This window comes from Bombina bombina, chromosome 1 (genome assembly GCF_027579735.1).
Source record: "Bombina bombina isolate aBomBom1 chromosome 1, aBomBom1.pri, whole genome shotgun sequence".
In the NCBI taxonomy this organism is placed as follows: Eukaryota; Metazoa; Chordata; class Amphibia; order Anura; family Bombinatoridae; genus Bombina; species Bombina bombina.
The window spans coordinates 506,260,153-506,280,763 of record NC_069499.1 but is presented as its reverse complement, the minus strand read 5'-3'; the positions used below and the strand labels follow the sequence as shown (position 1 = coordinate 506,280,763).

At 38.6% G+C, this 20,611-nt stretch overlaps 1 protein-coding gene across 1 annotated transcript in view; it reads right to left on the bottom strand.

The window, feature by feature from the left end:
• The window catches only part of LOC128659185 (signal transducer and activator of transcription 4-like), a 423,738-nt gene that overhangs the window by 348,635 nt on the left and 54,492 nt on the right, over window positions 1-20,611 (bottom strand). The window contains 2 exon segments of the mRNA XM_053712871.1: window positions 14,732-14,814; window positions 14,817-14,875. Of these exon segments, the coding sequence (XP_053568846.1) occupies window positions 14,732-14,814; window positions 14,817-14,875 (142 nt within the window).

Genomic DNA, 20,611 nt, shown 5'->3' with positions numbered 1-20,611 from the left:
CGTAGAACCCCAGCACTGGGGCAGACCCCAGCAGGGACTTGGCATGCAGAAAAGCTTTTTCTTGTGAAGGTCCCCAGACCCAGGCAACGTCTTTCTTAAGCAACTCTGTGACAGGGTGTAAAACTGTTGATAAATCTGGAAGAAACTTGCCCACGTAGTTTACAAGGCCCAATATCTGTCTCAGCTCATGCACATCCGAAGGGCTTTTCATCTGTTCAATAGCACAAATTTTCTCGGGGTCTGGCTTGATGCCATCCCCATTGATGATATGCCCAAAGTAGCACAATTCAGTTTTCCTAAAATGACATTTTTCTTTATTCAGCTTCAGCCCAGAATCTTTGATAGCCTGTAGCACACAACTTAAACGCTGATCGTGCTCCTCCACTGTAGACCCATACACTAGAATGTCGTCCATGACGACCGCTGTGCCCACGTGGTCACTCAGGAGAGAACTCATTTCCCTTTGAAAGATTTCAGGAGCGGAGGATATCCCAAAGGGGAGTCTGCAGAAGCAGAACCGACCTACCGGTGTGATAAAGGTAGTCAGTTTGCGGCACTTTGGATCCAGGGGGATCTGCCAAAAGCCGCTAGAAGCGTCTAATGTGGAAAAGAACTTCGCCCCAGCCAACTTTGGAGCTATATCTTCCAATGTCGGCAGCACAAATCTCTCTCTCTTTACTGCTTCATTCAACCTTTTCAGGTCCACACAGATGCGCACCTTTCCGTTTTTCTTTGCAACTGGAACAATGGGGGCACACCAATCAGTCGCTTCAACAACCTCTTCAATAACCCCCATAGACTTCATACGCATAAGCTCTTTCTCCACTTGAGGCATGAGTGGGAACGGGATTCTACGAGGGGTAGAAATACTGTATGGGACTGCGTCACTTTTAAGTGCTATACGGACAGGTTTGCAGTTCAGTAGGCCCAACTCGCCAAACATATCTTCGGAAATCTCATTCACTCTGGCCACGAGGCCCAAGTCACAGGCTGCTTTTCTGCTCAATAAACTGTTAACACACTGACCTCGGATCACATGCACCCACATGGTAAACTTCCTTTGCTTGTACTCACAGCTGGCAAGAAATTTCCCCACACAATCAATGCGGCCACCAGGACTATGGACATTTGTAGTAACCTTCGCCAGCTGGGGCTGTCTAGGCAGTTTCATAAATTCAGCAAAAGACATTACAGTGATATCTGCTCCTGTGTCAATCTTAAAATCAACTTTGGCTCCCATTACAGTAAAAGTAACTTTCCAATCTTCCTCTGAGCTTGTCCGTTCCACAACAGACCCCACAAAAGACACTTCCTGACCCTCCTGGTCACTGTCCACCTGCATCTCCTTAATGTATTCAGTTTTACACACCACTTCAAAATGGCCTATTCTGTTGCATTTTCTGCATCTTCTATCTCTGGCCGGGCATATAGCACTCTGATCATGAGCCCGGTAGCACCGTGTGCATCGGCCATGTTGCGCCCATCCACTTCTAGGCCTTTCCAGTACTTTAGATCTACCGCTCACACTGTGCCTTTCACTAGCAGTTTTTCTAGACTGTTGCACTTCATCCACAATACTCTCAGACCTCAGATCAGCACTTTGCTTTTTCACCAGTTCACTCTGGCGGGCCATCCTAATAGCCCTGTCTAACGTTAAATCAGGCTCTAACTGCAGCTTCAGGGAGACTTCAGCATCTGCAATTCCAATAACTATTCTGTCTCTGATTTGCTCTTCTTTAGCAACACCAAACTCACAGAATTCAGCTAATTCATACAGCCTGCGCACAAATGACTCCACAGATTCTCCCACACGCTGATTACGTTTGTGAAAACAAGCTCTCTCATGAATCACATTTCTTTTGGGAACAAAGTGGGCACTGAGTTTATCCATAACTATATCAAAGTTAACTTCTTCCCCTTCTTGGAAAGTAAAAGCATTGAACACTGGCTCCACATCTTTCCCCATAGAGTATAAAAGAGAATTAACTTGTACTTCACCACTCTCCTTGTTCAGTTTGGATGCAATCCTGAAGCGCTGAAACCGCTGACGCCATGTGGGCCAAGCTGCAGGCTGAGAGAAGTCAAAAAGCTCAGGTGGGGTAAACTTAGACATTGCAATCGATCAGGAACAGAAGCGCAGTCCAGAACTTCTGACACCCTGTCATGAGATGCAGGACATATGCAGGACACAGCAATGATGGTACAACTCTATTTTATTGCAGAGCATAACAATACACATCTAGTCAGGTTGATTGTACTAAACTAACTGCGACACAGACACCGGACATAAGCCCCACCCACAAACTAGTGACATCACATCCTGCTCTCATCACAATACCTAAATGTTGAAACTCTTGAAAGTGATGCAAGTTGCCTAGAAAATATCACCTGAACATCTCTATATAAAAAAGAAAGATATTTTACCTCAAAATGTCCTAACTATTCACACCCCATTGTAAAGGACTTGAAGCAGCAAATCAGTATGCCTGTCCCTGGACAGGCAAGGGAGTGAGCTTCATGCACACTCATCTTATTTCCCTATTCAGTTTAAGGAAGTTTACTATGAAAACTCATGAGAGTTAAGTGAAATCTCATGAGATCACAGAAAAAGAGTTCATGACCTCAGCACTGTTGATTCTGATTGGCTGCAGTTCATTTCTTAATTTTTAAAAAAAATGTTTTTACCTGCAACTGGGCAGTAACTAAAAGATAACTTTTTAAACAGCATTTACTCTGGTGAGCTGAAGAAATTGTGAGGTAAAATAATCTTCCTTTTTTACCTAGAGAGTCTCAGGTGATATTTTCATGTCAGCTTTTTACAGTTATACTGCATCAGTTTCAAGTGATTTACATATAAGTATTATGTCCCTTTAATGTAAAGATACTCACATCAGTATACAGTGCAGCGTGTTCACTATTAGTATATAGCTATTCTATCTTTATACAGCACAGGTTATTCATCAGAATATACCAATGCATCATATGTATACAGAGCAGTGTACTCATCAGTGTACAGTGTATAGAAACTCACATCACTGCCAGTGTATACATACTCAGTATCATTATAACTTGCAGCATGCTTATAATGAGTGTGTATGTACATATGAGTATATATCAGGAACGTATTACTGCCTAGGCAAACTAGACAAGTGAGTAAGACGGCAGCTTTGAGGCGGGCAGCAATTTTTGGAGCCTCTGTGACGACTTGCAACAGTGTGTATGGAGCCTATCAGTGTGTACGGAGTGTGTGTACTTTGTCTGTATGCTTTCTCTCTTCCTCTCTGCCATATGGCCTACTTGCTGAGATCATTTTATAATCAGTTTTGCAAATGTCCTCGGTCACAGCCCAAGTGACACTGCAGCTCTGAAAGGAGATCACTGATTGCAGAAAAGCTATGTGGCAGAGCCATAAAAGAACAAATACGGTAAGGTTTGGGAGCTAAAGGTTGTCATTATTTATGTGCATTCAAAGAGATAATTAAAAAAAAAAATGTGAATTGAAAACTCACACTTGCACTAGGAGGCGCGCAATCAATTGTAAAATAGTTAAAAAATAAATATTATAAAAATAAGACAGATCAACAAGGGTATATGATCAACAATGACCCCACAAATGAGTGAAAGTAGGGAAAGAAAATTCCAAAAACAATATCATTAAAAGTAAGGTCCAGCAGAATTCACATCACATACAGGCAGTACTCTCCTCTCTCACTGGCAGAGTGGAATCTCTACAAATATACTAACAGCAAGAGAGGCGCCGTAAGTGTGTATCAATAAATGCAAAGTATTGACAGGCACTCAGCTGATGGAAGGGTACTCACATTTAAGAAGAGCAGCCAAATGTGCTGTTGGAGGCAAGCTGGATTTTCTGCAGCAATCCAGCTAGCTGTACTCCGGTCAGCAGGAACACTGTGTTACTGGAACATAACTATCAGCTCAGTAATACTTTTTGGTAGCTCTAGCTCATAAATGGCCAAGGTTCAAAGTTATTAAAAATGAAGTTCATTTATTTGTTAAAATGATACATACACAACTTTTGAAACTACAGTAAGTACCAAATACAATGAGTAATATAATCAAATTTGCAACGCGTTTCTCAGTGCTAACGCCATTTCATCAGGCATATTAAATTAGAATAAGAATTACCTTTAAATAAAGGTGAGCTACCAGTGCAATATCAACCCCCTTTGGGGGGTATTACTATAAACCAATAATAAACCTTTTTAGAGGCTTGCATACAATATATACAGATGTGTTGTCATGTATAAATTAATACAACTCACTTCAAAGAATTTTTGGCATCTGGGACACACAATCATCCCATGTGTAATGAATATAAAAAGTGTGCGCAAGAACTAACATGTTACATGTACCAGAAGATACTATAGTACTCAGATTTGTCAATATGTAGCATAGCTATTTAGCATGGATGCCCATAGTAGTGTGAATGGCATGAAATATAGTGTAATTGTTCCCTCATTTTTTAAAAACAACCAATCCCAAGTCATAATTACCCACTCGTAGTAAAGCAAAAATGACATCACAGTCTGATTCCTGATGAATGGCTAGTCAAACTTGCCGACTCCTTTCAAGTAGGGCATATGATTAGATAATGTGACTAATATCATAAGCAAACACGCAACATAGTTCCAGAAATAGAATAACGAGTACATTATATGTATGGTAAAATGTGAAGTGTATTTATTCCTTAATTAATTAAAACACCCTCTGTGTGGTGTACAAGGGTAATAAATAAAACCTATTGTGGATATAAATATAAGTGTTAGACTTGTGAATATCTAAGTGTGTAATACTAATGTGTATAAGGGAGTGTATGTATACATCAGGGACATTGTAGTGTACCCCCTAGGATGTGCAACTGCAATAACATTATGTAATGTATTGCAGGTTGTGTGAATATATAGGACTTGGTGTCCCAACCATTGAATATAATTTTTTATAGTGAGGTAAAAAATAATGACATACCATTCTATGGCCTAGATTTGGAGTTCGGCGGTAGCCGTGAAAACCAGCGTTAGAGGCTCCTAACGCTGGTTTTGGCCGCCCGCTGGTATTTGGAGTCAGTGATTAAAGGGTCTAACGCTCACTTTTCAGCCGCGACTTTTCCATACCGCAGATCCCCTTACGTCAATTGCGTATCCTATCTTTTCAATGGGATCTTTCTAACGCTGGTATTTAGAGTCGTTTCTGAAGTGAGCGTTAGAGCTCTAACGACAAAACTCCAGCCGCCTGAAAATAGCAGGAGTTAAGAGCTTTCTGGCTAACGCCGGTTCATAAAGCTCTTAACTACTGTACCCTAAAGTACACTAACACCCATAAACTACCTATGTACCCCTAAACCGAGCTCCCCCCACATCGCCGCCACTCGATTAAAATTTTTAACCCCTAATCTGCCGACCGCCACCTACGTTATACTTATGTACCCCTAATCTGCTGCCCCTAACCCCGCCGACCCCTATATTACATTTATTAACCCCTAACCTGCCCCCCACAACATCGCCGCCAGCTACTTAAAATAATTAACCCCTAATCTTCCGACCGCAAAGCGCCGCCACCTACGTTATCCCTATGTACCCCTAATCTGCTACCCCTAACACCGCCGACCCCTATATTATATTTATTAACCCCTAATCTGCCCCCCTCAACGTCGCCAACACCTAACTTAAATTATTAACCCCTAATCTGACGACCGGAGCTCACCGCTATTCTAATAAATGTATTAACCCCTAAAGCTAAGTCTAACCCTAACACTAACACCCCCCTAACTTAAATATAATTTACATCTAACGAAATAAATTAACTCTTATTAAATAAATGATTCCTATTTAAAGCTAAATACTTACCTGTAAAATAAATCCTAATATAGCTACAATATAAATTATAATTATATTATAGCTATTTTAGGATTAATATTTATTTTACAGGCAACTTTGTATTTATTTTAACCAGGTACAATAGCTATTAAATAGTTAAGAACTATTTAATAGCTACCTAGTTAAAATAATAACAAATTTACCTGTAAAACAAATCCTAACCTAAGTTACAAATAAACCTAACACTACCCTATCAATAAAATAATTAAATAAACTACCTACAATTACCTACAATTAACCTAACACTGCACTATCAATAAATTAATTAAACACAATTGCTACAAATAAATACAATTAAATAAACTATCTAAAGTACAAAAAATAAAAAAGAACTAAGTTACAAAAAATAAAAAAATATTTACAAACATAAGAAAAATATTACAACAATTTTAAACTAATTACACCTACTCTAAGCCCCCTAATAAAATAACAAAGCCCCCCAAAATAAAAAATTCCCTACCCTATTCTAAATTAAAAAAGTTACAAGCTCTTTTACCTTACCAGCCCTGAACAGGGCCCTTTGCGGGGCATGCCCCAAGAATTTCAGCTCTTTTGCCTGTAAAAGAATAAATACAATACCCCCCCCCCAACATTACAACCCACCACCCACATACCCCTAATCTAACCCAAACCCCCCTTAAATAAACCTAACACTAAGCCCCTGAAGATCTTCCTACCTTGTCTTCACCATCCAGGTATCACCGATCCGTCCTGGCTCCAACATCTTCATCCAACCCAAGCGGGGGTTGGCGATCCATAATCCGGTGCTGAAGAGGTCCAGAAGAGGCTCCAAAGTCTTCCTCCTATCCGGCAAGAAGAGGACATCCGGACCGGCAAACATCTTCTCCAAGCGGCATCTTCGATCTTCTTCCATCCGGAGCGAAGCGGCAGGATCCTGAAGACCTCCAGCGCGGAACATCCATCCGGACCGACGACTGAACGACGAATGACTGTTCCTTTAAGGGACGTCATCCAAGATGGCGTCCCTCGAATTCCGATTGGCTGATAGGATTCTATCAGCCAATCGGAATTAAGGTAGGAATTTTCTGATTGGCTGATGGAATCAGCCAATCAGAATCTAGTTCAATCCGATTGGCCGATCCAATCAGCCAATCAGATTGAGCTCGCATTCTATTGGCTGATCGGAACAGCCAATAGAATGCGAGCTCAATCTGATTGGCTGATTGGATCAGCAAATCGGATTGAACTTGATTCTGATTGGCTGATTCCATCAGCCAATCAGAAAATTCTTACCTTAATTCCGATTGGCTGATAGAATCCTATCAGCCAATCGGAATTAGAGGGACGCCATCTTGGATGACGTCCCTTAAAGGAACAGTCATTCGTCGTTCAGTCGTCGGTCCGGATGGATGTTCCGCGCTGGAGGTCTTCAGGATCCTGCCGCTTCGCTCCGGATGGAAGAAGATCGAAGATGCCGCTTGGAGAAGATGTTTGCCGGTCCGGATGTCCTCTTCTTGCCGGATAGGAGGAAGACTTTGGAGCCTCTTCTGGACCTCTTCAGCACCGGATTATGGATCGCCAACCCCCGCTTGGGTTGGATGAAGATGTTGGAGCCAGGACGGATCGGTGATACCTGGATGGTGAAGACAAGGTAGGAAGATCTTCAGGGGCTTAGTGTTAGGTTTATTTAAGGGGGGTTTGGGTTAGATTAGGGGTATGTGGGTGGTGGGTTGTAATGTTGGGGGGGGTATTGTATTTATTCTTTTACAGGCAAAAGAGCTGAACTTCTTGGGGCATGCCCCGCAAAGGGCCCTGTTCAGGGCTGGTAAGGTAAAAGAGCTTGTAACTTTTTTAATTTAGAATAGGGTAGGGAATTTTTTATTTTGGGGGGCTTTGTTATTTTATTAGGGGGCTTAGAGTAGGTGTAATTAGTTTAAAATTGTTGTAATATTTTTCTTATGTTTGTAAATATTTTTTTATTTTTTGTAACTTAGTTATTTTTTATTTTTGGTACTTTAGCTAGTTTATTTAATTGTATTTATTTGTAGGAATTGTGTTTAATTAATTTATTGATAGTGTAGTGTTAGGTTAATTGTAGGTAATTGTAGGTAGTTTATTTAATTATTTTATTGATAGGGTAGTGTTAGGTTTAATTATATCTTAGGTTAGGATTTATTTTACAGGTAAATTTGTTATTATTTTAACTAGGTAACTATTAAATAGTTCTTAACTATTTAATAGCTATTGTACCTGGTTAAAATAATTACAAAGTTGCCTGTAAAATAAATATTAATCCTAAAATAGCTACAATGTAATTATAATTTATATTGTAGCTATATTAGGATTTATTTTACAGGTAAGTATTTAGCTTTAAATAGGAATCATTTATTTAATAAGAGTTAATTTATTTCGTTAGATGTAAATTATATTTAACTTAGGGGGGTGTTAGTGTTAGGGTTAGACTTAGCTTTAGGGGTTAATACATTTATTAGAATAGCGGTGAGCTCCGATCGGAAGATTAGGGGTTAATAATTGAAGTTAGGTGTCGGCGATGTTAGGGAGGGCAGATTAGGGGTTAATACTATTTATGATAGGGTTAGTGAGGCGGATTAGGGGTTAATAACTTTATTATAGTAGCGCTCAGGTCCGCTCGGCAGATTAGGAGTTAATAAGTGTAGGTAGGTGGCGGCGATGTTGGGAGCGGCAGATTAGGGGTTAATAAATATAATATAGGGGTCGGCGATGTTAGGGCAGCAGATTAGGGGTACTTAGGGATAACGTAGGTTGCGGCGGTTTACGGAGCGGCAGATTAGGGGTTAAAAAAAATATGCAGGGGTCAGCGATAGCGGGAGCGGCAGAATAGGGGTTAATAAGTGTAAGGCTAGGGGTGTTTAGACTCGGGGTACATGTTAGAGTGTTAGGTGCAGACGTAGGAAGTGTTTCCCCATAGGAAACAATGGGGCTGCGTTAGGAGCTGAACGCTGCTTTTTTGCAGGTGTTAGGTTTTTTTTCAGCTCAAACAGTCCCATTGTTTCCTATGGGAGAATCGTGCACGAGCACGTTTTTGAGGCCGGCCGCGTCCGTAAGCAACTCTGGTATCGAGAGTTGCATTTGCGGTAAAAATGCTCTACGCTCCTTTTTTGGAGCCTAACGCAGCATTTGTTTGAACTCTCGATACCAGAGTTAATTTTATGGTGCGGCCAGAAAAAAGCCCGCGGAGCGTTAACAGCCCTTTTACCGCCAAACTCCAAATCTAGGCCTATATAAGCTAATTAGCAGGTAAAACACTCAAGAAAAATAATAACTCTAAGTGCCAAATTGTTTCCCAATTTTGTCCCAAAATGGATTTGCACTCTCACCTCCCAAAGACAACTGCCAGGGTGTCAGGAAATGTAGGTTCAATCATATAAAACAAAAAATCTGCACTCACTGGGTTTAAAATAAATAAATTTATAGTGACGTTTTGGGGTACAACACCGTCTGAGAAAGGGGTGTTGTACCCCGAAACGTCACTATAAATTTATTTCTCTTAAACCCAGTGAGTGCGGATTTTTTGTTATATATATATATATATATATATATATATATATATATATATATATATATATGTTGTGTTGGTAACAATAATAATACATGGGCAAACACCCATATATACACACCCACACCCACAGATGCCTACATACATATATATGCACCTAGATATGCGCTTGCGAATATGCCCATACATAAAAACACTAACACACTGTTGATGCCAAGCCTCAAACTTGAATATACAGTATATACAACACAAATAAAACAATTAAAAATATTTATAAAAAGGCTGCTGAATCAATGACTTCATTTAACCCCAAAGGAAAAAGGATTGAAATTTGTAAATCCAGTAAGTCTGTCTCAATTTGGTGAATCTATTGTATCTTTGGGAGGGCATTATGCTTTCTAATGGGGTAATCTGTAAGTTGCATTTGCCTCTATAATGTTGTTGTACATAATGTCTGAAAACGCTGTGTTTAAGGGATACTTTATTAACATTTCTCAAATGTTCACTCCATTTTGATACAAACTTTTTGTGAGGTACGAACCAAGTATTGTAGCCCACATTCGCAAGTATTCACATACACTACAAAAGAAGAGTTACAGGACATATGTCCTCTAATAGGAAACTCTTCTCCAGTGGTATTGGATGAAATTGTAATGCAACAATGTGTGATATACTTGCACATGAAGCATCTCTAATTCCCACAGTTAAATGTGCCTTTTCTTAATTGGGAAAGTGAAAATTTTAGATCGACCTCTTTTAGATAGAGCTTCTTTACTAGGTGCTAATTTTTGTATTATGCTGGGTGCTCTTTTAAATATCAGCTTTGGTTCTTCCTCTGAGGTTTTTTGAGGATATGATCTCTTAACATTATCAGCCAATGTTTCTTAAGTACTTTTCTGATGGCCTTGTGATTAGAATTGAATTGGGTAACAAATATAGGCTAATTCTCATTGTCTGTGTTCTTCCCCTCTTTTTTCCTACTTCTCGGTTTTAGTATGAGGGATCTGTCCATTTCTCTTGCTCTATCACAACTATTTAAAATCAAACCTACAGGATATTGCTTCTCTTTAAATCTCTCAACCAGTATACCTGATGTTTATCAAACAATTTCTCTGTATCCTACAAAATTGCCTACAGTATATTTATCTTCTAGCTGTGAAAGGATATCCTACAGTAAATTTATCTTCTAGCTGTGAAAGTAGACCAAAAATTGCCGAAAAGCTATGTGGCAGAGTCATAAAAGAACAACTAAGGTTTTGGAGCTAAAGATTGTCATTACCTTACTTTATGTGCATTTAAAGAGATATATCTACATATATGCCTAAATATTAAAAAGAGACATAATGGGCGAGATGGAGCACAAATGTTTGCACGAGTGAAGCACACTGGTGTTTGGAATTGTCGGGTTTACTGCTGGTATTATGAGTTGAAAGTAAATGTGATCGCTTGAGCTAAATAGCAATTTATGCTATAATGATTACCATGTCCTCGCAGAGATTACAAGTTGAGCACAGTTAACGTTCGAGCGGGAGTGTTACTTAGCGCTCCACTTGCAATCTGGCCTAATATGTTATTTAAAATATATTTATGTGTACGCACACTCATATTCTAATTCATAATTACACATTAAGCATAATAAGCTGCATGTTACTGTAATTAAAAAACAAATGGCTAGTAACAATATCCCAACACTGATTAATAGGAGCACCACCACCAGTGCCTTCACCCCTTCATCAGACCAATCAGACATATTGCAACACTGTAACAAACACATATTTAAATACAACATTATTATACAGAGAAGCAAGGGGGGGGGGGGCAAAAATGTTTAAGACCTATTAAGTGGGTCCGCTAGGGCCAGTGCTACAATAGAGGCAGACTAGGCACAAATTTGGTACATTACATCTTTTTTTTAATGCCTATATTTATATTTTTGCTCTCTAACTTAGGTTCCTGGTAGCATAATGGCTAGAATGGGAGATGACTCTCTGAAACATAGGGAAGCAGAGAGTGCAGGTCAGCAACAACATCTGGATGCATCTTTGCTGATAGCACTACATGACTTAGTTTTGCTACATTTACACTTTGTATTTTATTTGTATTTTATATAACTTTAGACCTCAGATAGTGTATATAAAATTTTATTGCATTTAAGCTTTGAACTTTCTATTTTTTATTCCAATGCATTTAGATTCTGTATACAGCAGTGTACTTAGTATTGTGATTTTATAAATTCTGATTATTCTTTTACAATTTCTGTGTAACTTTAACAAATTAAGATTGTATATTTATGTGTATCTTTTACAAATTAAATTTCACTTTGTATTCGTTGTACGTAAAAAAAAAAATTAATTTAATTGTGATATAATAGTTAGGGAAGGTTAAATAATAGCTTAAAATTAGCATTCATGGGACTTTCTAACTTACTATCACCGGTTATCCCCACTTTTGTACAACAAATACAAAGTGAAATTTAATTTGTAAAAGATACACATAAATATACATTTTAAGAAGTGGGAAGGACAGGGGAGTTCCCAGGTTCTGTTTGAATCTCTCTCACAATTCTCATGATATGCTCTAGGAATTGTACACCCTCAGGTCTCACCAATTTAACTCACCTGCTGTATTCAGGTGGTGTACCCAAATTTTACAATACCCTTATTTAACTGACATAAGTAATGTATACTAAACTAGAAGCAAATGCAAGTTAAATTGTAGAAAAATTAGTTAGTTTAATAGCGATCAAGATTGGCTGCACAATGTTATAAAGAGCTGAAATCAGTATCAGAAGACAGTCTTGCCAAGAGGTGTTTTACTATACTTCTCTGTGGGAGGTGATGCTTCTCTGACACTGGCGGAATTTTAAAACCAGCTTTGTCACCTGTATTGTATTGGGTGTAATTAAAATGATACCTTTACACAGTATTGAATGGTAAAACAATTTACAGGTGTCAACCCGTTTTGTTACAATATAATAGAGATACTAGAACATAGACAATAAACCTATATGAGCTGGGGAATTGTGGGTATTTTGTACACGTGTATACACTGTGTTATGTATATGTATTATACCGTAAAAACACAATAATATGCATGTAAAGTCTTTTCATAATAAAAATAAACATATTTTTAAATGTTGGCTGTTCTTTTCTTTTTGGAAGAAGATTTAGTGTATGTGATATTAACATTCCATAGAAGATACAGTAAATGCAGATTTTTTGATTCCCAAACGTGTTTTTTTTTAAGCTTTGCGATATGTAAGATGTTTTTCTTGGAATTGACAGCTTTTTTTATATTCTATTTTTTATAGCTAATATAAGTTCACACTGAACGTGTTTTACTTCTAATATCCAAACCGCATTGTAACAAACATGTTATTAATACTGAACACATTGTCACAATATTAGAAGTAAAACACTCAAGTACAGTGTGAACTGCTTGGGACTGGACAATGTTTGGATTTCAGAATTGTTTGAATTTTGGAATATTTGAATCTGTAAAATGCCGACAGCATACGCTGTTGGCATTTATCATTGCACAAGCAGTTCTTGTGATCTGCTTGTGCAATGCCGCCCCCTGCAGATTAATGGCAGCCTCAGAGCAGGCAGACCAGTTAAAGAGCAGTGGTCTTAAAGGGACAGTACACTGTAAAATTGTTTTTACAATGACTTGTTATACCAGCTGCAGAGTATAACATTTATGAGAAATTGAATTTTCAGGTTTATTTGTGTATATGAAGTAGCTGGTTTTGTGCTTTTAAACCACAGCCTATTACAATGGGTTGAGCTTCAGGTAATATCAGATCGTATTATGTTATCACTTTTATGTACACAGACTTGCTTCCTTATCTTATATTTGTCTAGAAAACCAAAGCTCAATACTTAGAAAGAACAATGGAAAATTATAATTTTATTACTTAACTATCCTGCACCCCACTGAGAGTGTAATCTCTTCTGCTGGCTGTGTTTACTTAGGCTATTCAATAGAATATACTCCAGTATAGAAACTTTCAGTGTAGGTTGGGATACCACAGGCTAAATCAGCTATTTCAGATGCCAAAATATGGGTAAAGGAGCTACTTGTAAACAATTTAAAACACTCCAGCAGGTAAAATGAATCATTGGGAACAATTTAAAGGGGAAAAAATGTTTGGGTGAACTGTCCCTTTAAGACCGCTGCTTCATAACGGCCGTTTCCAGCGAGCCTTAAGGCTCGCGTGGAAATAGGGTAATCAGGGGTCATTCGGCCCTTGATAAATCCGCCCCCAAGTGTTAATAGCAATATCTTATGTCATTTAGGCAAAATTAACATGTCATTATACAGCTTAGACATGTAACCTAAAGGTAGATTTATATCATTTTAATACTTTTGTATACGTAGTACCTTCAGATAGTACAGTACTGTAATAAAAAGTGATATTTGTTAAATTATAGACTATTATTTGCATTTTAGAACACAAAAAATCACAACCAAAGACACAGGCAGAGAAGATTGTGACTTACAGGCAGGGGGAAAAAATAGTAATCTATTTCATAAGATGAGGAGAGCCCATAACTATCCATAACATGTGGGATATATTTCCTGCCACTTCAGATAAACCCCTATTCACTTGTGTGCAACAGTTTAGCGTGCCATTCGTAATCTTGCCATTAGTTAAAGTAGCATAAAGAACAGCTATGCACTACTTGTTGGTGACATGTGGTTAGCCAATGGCAAGAGGCATATGTGTGTAACCAACAATCATAAGCTAGCTCCCAGGTAGGTATAATTCTGAACATGATTCCCATCTAGGTAAGTTTTTTTCAACAAAGGATATCAAGAAAACAAAGTAAATTTGATAACAGGGGGCTGATTTAACAAAGTGCGAGCATACATTAACCGCACATCGATACGCTGTCGGCATTAATCATTGCACAAGCAGTTCTGGTGAATGGCTTGAGCAATGCCGCCCTCTGAAGATTCGCAGCCAATCGACCACTAGTAGGGGGGTGTCAATCAACCCAATCGTATGCGATTGGGCGGATTGATGTCCGCCGCCTCAGAGGAGGCGTATGAGTTATGGAGCAGTGGTCTTAAGACTGCTGCTTCGTAACTCCTGTTTCCAGCGAGCCTGAAGGCTCGCACGGAAACAGTTACATCAGGGCCATTCGGCCCTTGCTAAATCAGCCCCCAGGAGTAAATTGGAAAGGTTTTTTTGTTAAACTGCATGCTCTATCTGAACCATGAAAGTTTAACATTGACTTTGTTGTCTCTTAAACAAATATAAAAAAAGTACTTTAATGTAAATGTGAAATTGTGGTCAAACACAAATTACTGGGGATGTGTTAGCTTTTCTTACCGATAGATGTTGCTTGATTCTTTTGAGGTTGTGCCGTAATAACAAGTTTTTCCTCCAGGGAACACGATTCAGTTGCTCCTCATCTGAATCATCAGGTTCTGGAGGAGAATGGTGGCCAGGGAATCACTATTTGAGGCAGCATCCCTAAAATAAGACAAATCAGGCAGTTTAGGTGGCAAAATAGTGGACCAAAATAAGTTATAAATGTTAAAAAATGATCTGTAACTTGATAAGTATAGCATTGTATGGCTTCTAGCAAGAAAGATAAAATAGCTAGGTGATACATACACTGTCAGAAAAAAGGTACGGTTGGGGTCCGTTTGTGAACACTTAGAGTACAACTGCTGTGGTTGTACCCTCAATGGATCATAATTACACCTTAAGGAACTAATATGTACAAGTTAGTGGTAAAATAAGGCACAAATATGTTTCCAACTGTCAAAGGGTCCATGTCTGTACCATTTGATCCCCCAAAAAAGGTACAATCACTTGTGTGACTAAAAGGTTGAAGGGGTGGGTGGTTCAAGACTGTCAAACCTTGGAATCCATATCATTTGTACAGCTCAATTATTCATATTCATATAACTGTCAGTCACCCAAAATGAATGCAACATACATGTTGTACAGCAAAATAATTATGTTCAATTGTTGTTGGTAATATGCAAGAAGTGGGCAAAGCAAAAAAAAAATACTTAAAGGGACAGTCTACACCAGAATTGTTATTGTTTAAAAAGATGGATAATCCCTTTATTACCCATTCCCGTTTTGCATAACCAACACAGTTATATTAATATGTTTTACCTCTGTGATTACCTTGTATCTAAGCCTCTGCAGACTGCCCACCTTATCTCAGTGCTTTTGACAGGCATGAAGTTTAGCCAATCAGTGCAGACTCATAAATAACTACATGGGAGTGAGCATATTGTTATCTATATGACACACATGAACTAGTACTGTCTAACTGTGAAAAACGTTCAAAATGCTCTGACCTAAGAGGAGGTTTAGAAATCAGTTTGAGCCCTACCTAGGTTTAGCTTTTGAAAAAATACCACCAAGAGAACAAAGCAAATTTAGTGATAAAAGTAAACTGGAAAGTTGTTTAAAATTGCATGCCCTATCTGAATCATGAAAGTTTAATTTTGACTAGACTGTCCCTTTAATAACCCATATATTCAATGATACTGTGTTGCTGGTTCTAAATAGCAAACAAGCACTTAAAGGGACATGGCCACCCACATTTTTTCTTTTATGATTTAGAAAGAGAATGCAATTTTAAACATCTTTCTAATTTACTTATATTATCTAATTTGTTTTATTCTCTTGATATTCTTTGATGAAAAGCATATCTAGATATGCTCACTAGCTGCTGATTGGTTGCTGCACATAGAAGCCTCGTGTGATTGGCTCACCATGTGCATTGCTTTTTCTTCAACTAAGGATATCTAAAAAATGAAGCAAAATAAATAAATGGAAGTAAATTGTAATGTTGTTTAAATTTATATTCTCTATCTGAATCATGAAAGAAAGATTTTGGGTTTAGTGGCCCTTTAACATTTTAATGTTTATATTTAGAGCATCAAGATGTTAACTCTTAAACATAAAGCAAATGTATTAACTAAAATTACAAAGAAAAAAAGCGTTTTAAAATCTATAAAATAAACAATAGCTGTTTAAGAACCAGCTTAAAAAAAATAAAAAATAACATTGTAACCGTTCCCCAGTCCCCATACTTGGACATTGTGTAACACGCCATAGCCGCCATCTTGTGGTTGAAAGTTCCTTGACATGTGTTACACAGCTCCATCTATTGGTAGAAGGTTCATCACCAAAATGTGTACTGGGAAATATACTCATTTGCATATATTTTGCATAGAGTGACAATTCAATGTATGGTTGTGAGTTTTATCTTTTATCCCTCCCCCAAATCCCCCTTCTTTTCGTTAAAGTTATATTTTATTATTATGTTGGTTTTCTATATGTTTTCTAATATTTATGTTTTTATGTGGCATGTCACCCTCCATAGCGCTGCCATTACCAAGTTTCTTAAAAGCCACCTTGTGCGTGCGATATGGTGGTGATAAGCTCCATACCGCACAAAATCCAAAGGTTGAGAATATGTGCTCGTGCACGCTTTCCCCATAGACATCAATGGGGAGAAGGTAGTTTAGGAAAAAAAAACTAACATCTGAAGCACGGAATGGCGATTGTCGTAACGCAACCCCATTAATTTCTATGGGGGGGGAAAAGGTATGTTTAAACCTAACACCCTGACATAAACCCCAAGTCTAAACACCCCTAATCTGCCGTCGCCGACATCGCTGGACACCGAAATTAAGTTATTAACCCCTAATCTGCCTCTCCTGACATCGCGTTATTAACCCCTATTCCACAGCTCCCCGACATCACCCCCACAATAAGAAAATTATTAACCCCTACTCCCCCGCACCCCAACATCGCCTACACTATAATAAAGCTTTTAACCCCTATTCCGCTGCTCCCCCAACATCGCCCGCCACTAAATAAAGTTATTAACCCCTAAACCTCTGGCCTCCCACATCACCGCCACTAAATAATCCTATTAACCTCTAAACAGCCAGCCCCCCACATCGAAAAAAACTAAATTAAACTATTAACACCTAAACCTAACAACCCCTAACTTTAAGTTAAAATTACAATATCCCTATCTTAAAATAAATAAAAAAACTTACCTGTGAATTAAAAAAACCTAAGTTTAAACTAACAATTAACCTAACATAACTATTATACTAAAATTAAAATAACTACCAATTAAATAAACTAAATTACACATTAAAAAACCTAACACTACTAAAAAAAAATCTAAAATTAATTTAAAGCTAGGGGTTGTTTAGGGGTTAATAGTTTAATTTAGTTTTTTGCAATGTGTGGGGCTGGCGGTTTAGGGGTTAATTGGTTTATTTAGTGGCGGTGATGTGGGAGGCCAGAGGTTTAGGGATTAATAACTTTATTTAGTGGTGGTGATGTCGGGGAGCAGCAGGATAGGGGTTAATAGCTTTATTATAGTTTCGCTGATGTTGGGGTGCGGGGGGGATTAGGGGTTAATAACTTTATTATAGTGGTGGCGATGTCGGGGAGCGGCGGAATAGGGGTCAATAACTTTATTAGTGGCGGCGATATTTTTTTGTAAGCACATTTAATTTAGCCATTGAAAAATAATCTCTATTTATTGTTATACAGGGAACATTAACCCTATAAAGACCTATATTAGGAGTGGAGTGCTATCGTTAGCATGAGGAGCGTAAATGCAATCTTGAGATTGCGGTGTTCTTTATGCTCAAATCCATATTAAAAGTGGTGTGCTGTGAAAATCAGCCAATAGGAATGCAAGGGTACCCCTATATAAAAGGGGTATCTTGCATTTAAAATTCAGTGTGAGGCTGGTGACAGCATGAAGAGGACCAATGTGTTGAAGATGTGAAAATGAATGAAGGCCGCTGCTGGGATGAAAATAAAAAGATGGACTGCTGTCGGGTTGAAGAAGGACCACCGCCGAGATGAAGATGGAGCGACTCCATCATCTTTAGTGAGTAGCATCTTGGGGTTTAGAGATAAGTTATTTGTTTTTTTTTAGTGTGGGATTTTTTTAAGATTAAGGATTTTAAATTCCATTTTAAGGACAATGCCCAGCCAAATGCCCTTTTCAGGACACTTTTTTAGAGTACAGAATTTTTAGATAGAGTTTTTTAATTTTTGGGGGGGTGGGTGTAAGGTTGTTTGTTTGTTTTTTTTAAAAAAGAGCTGGTTGGCTTTAGGGGCATTTTTTGTAATAGTAATGGTAGGTTTTGTTTGGGGGGTTTAATAGGTAAGGTTAGAATTTTTTTACTTTAACAAGTAAGTTTTTATTTTTTTAAAGATAGTTGGGTTTTATTTGGTAAAGATAGGGTTAGTCTATTTTAGGTTAACTTAGGGGGTGTCAAGTTAGAAGGTTAGATGTTAGTGGGTTACTTTGCAGTGGGGGGCTTGTGGTTTAGGGGTTAATAGTGTAGTGGGGTTACTTTGCGGTGGGGAGCTGGCGGGTTAGCGGTTAATAGTGTAGTGGGTTAATTTGCAGTGGGGGCTGGCGGATTAGGGGTTAATAGTGTAGTGGGGGACTTTACAGTGGGGGGCCTGGTGGTTTAGGGATTATTATAGATGGGGCTTATGGCGATTCGGGTTAGTGCGCGAGTAGAGTGTTAGGGGGTTTTTTCCACTATTTTTTCTCCATGGGGGAATAGGTTATCGAGGTACGCAATATTGTAAATTTTGGCTTTTTGCACGTGTTGGGTTAGCGCTGGAGCAATAACTTTTTTCTTTCAACTCATAATACCAGTGCAACCCGACTCGCGCAAAAAATTTACTGCTAGCGAAGTTAGCACTCTAGCAAAAATGCTAATAAGTGCTTCACTTGTAATCTTGCCAAAAAAATTAAAAATCTGAGAATTTATAATCCAAGATCTGTTTAGATCAAGCTCAAAGTCCACTTTATATCCCTCAAAGGAGATTTCTTCCTCCCCTCACTTATCTGGGAGCCAATCCACATTTCTTATATAAGAACAATTTCTCAAGGCAATGTGAGATTGTGAGTGCATAGCTTGAAGGGCTAGAAATTGCTAACTCTCTTTTTAGCGGGACGGATTAGCTTAGTCAAAATTATTTCTCTCCCCCCCGTATTTGGTATCTTTTACTTATGCTTCCAGTTCTATTTATGAAGAGGGCTCATAAAAACCCAAATTGCTGCAAGAATGTTACAGGTCTCTTATGTTCTCCCTAATTTTTAAATTATATAACTGGACAGTAGACAGCCTTAATCAGTATAATCACGGGGTTTGTCAGTTAAATACTGTACATTTTTATGTACCTGAATTTGAAAAATATATATTACAATCAAGGAAATGATCTTTCCTTCCCTATGCCACTGCACATGACCTTCTGTGGATATCTCTATGCACTTGCTTTACAAAGATGTGCTACGAGCTTGGCATTTATTATTATTGTTATTATTATCGGCTATTTCTAGAGCGCCAACAGATTCCGCAACGCTATAAACTAAGGCAGAGTACAACAAAACAAATATAGGGATCAAATGGGTAGAGGGCCCTGCCAAGAGTCGCACTGTTGTAGTCAGCTCTTAAGAAGGTGATCTACAAACAGCTGGACTCTTAGGCATACATGCTAAGGGGGTTCAGGGGATAGCAATGGAGTAGAGGAACTGGTATAAAGAAAGGTAAGTGTAGGTTGTATGCGTCCCTGAACAGTAGAGTCTTTAGGGAGCCCTTGAAGCTTTCAAAATTAGGGGAGAGTCTTGTGGATCGAGGCAGAGAGTTCCACAAGATGGGAGCCAGTCTGTAAATGGGAGTGTGAAGAGGAGGAGAGTAGGAGGTCATGAGAAGAGCAAAGGGGATGGGAGGGAGAGTATCTGGAGACAAGGTCTGAGATATGGGGGGGAGCAGTGCAGTTGAGGGCTTTGTATGTCAGAGTGAGAATTTTGTGTTTAATCCTAGAGGCAAGAGGAAGCCAGTGAAGGGATTGGCAGAGAGGTGCAGCAGATGAAGAGCGACGTGTAAGGAAGATGAGCCTGGCAGAGGCATTCATTATGGATTGTAAAGTAGCTAGGTGGCAGCTGGGGAGACCAGAGAGGACAGAGTTGCAATAATCGAGGTGGGAAAGGATGAGAGAGAGGATTAAAATCTTAGTTGTGTCTTGGGTAAGGAAATGTCTAATTTTAGAGATGTTTTTAAGGTGGAAGCGGCAGGCTTTATCCAAGGATTGAATGTGAGGAGTGAAAGAAAGATCTGAGTCAAATGTGACCCCGAGACATTGGGCATGTGGGGAAGGGGTAATGATGGAGTTGTCGACAGTTAT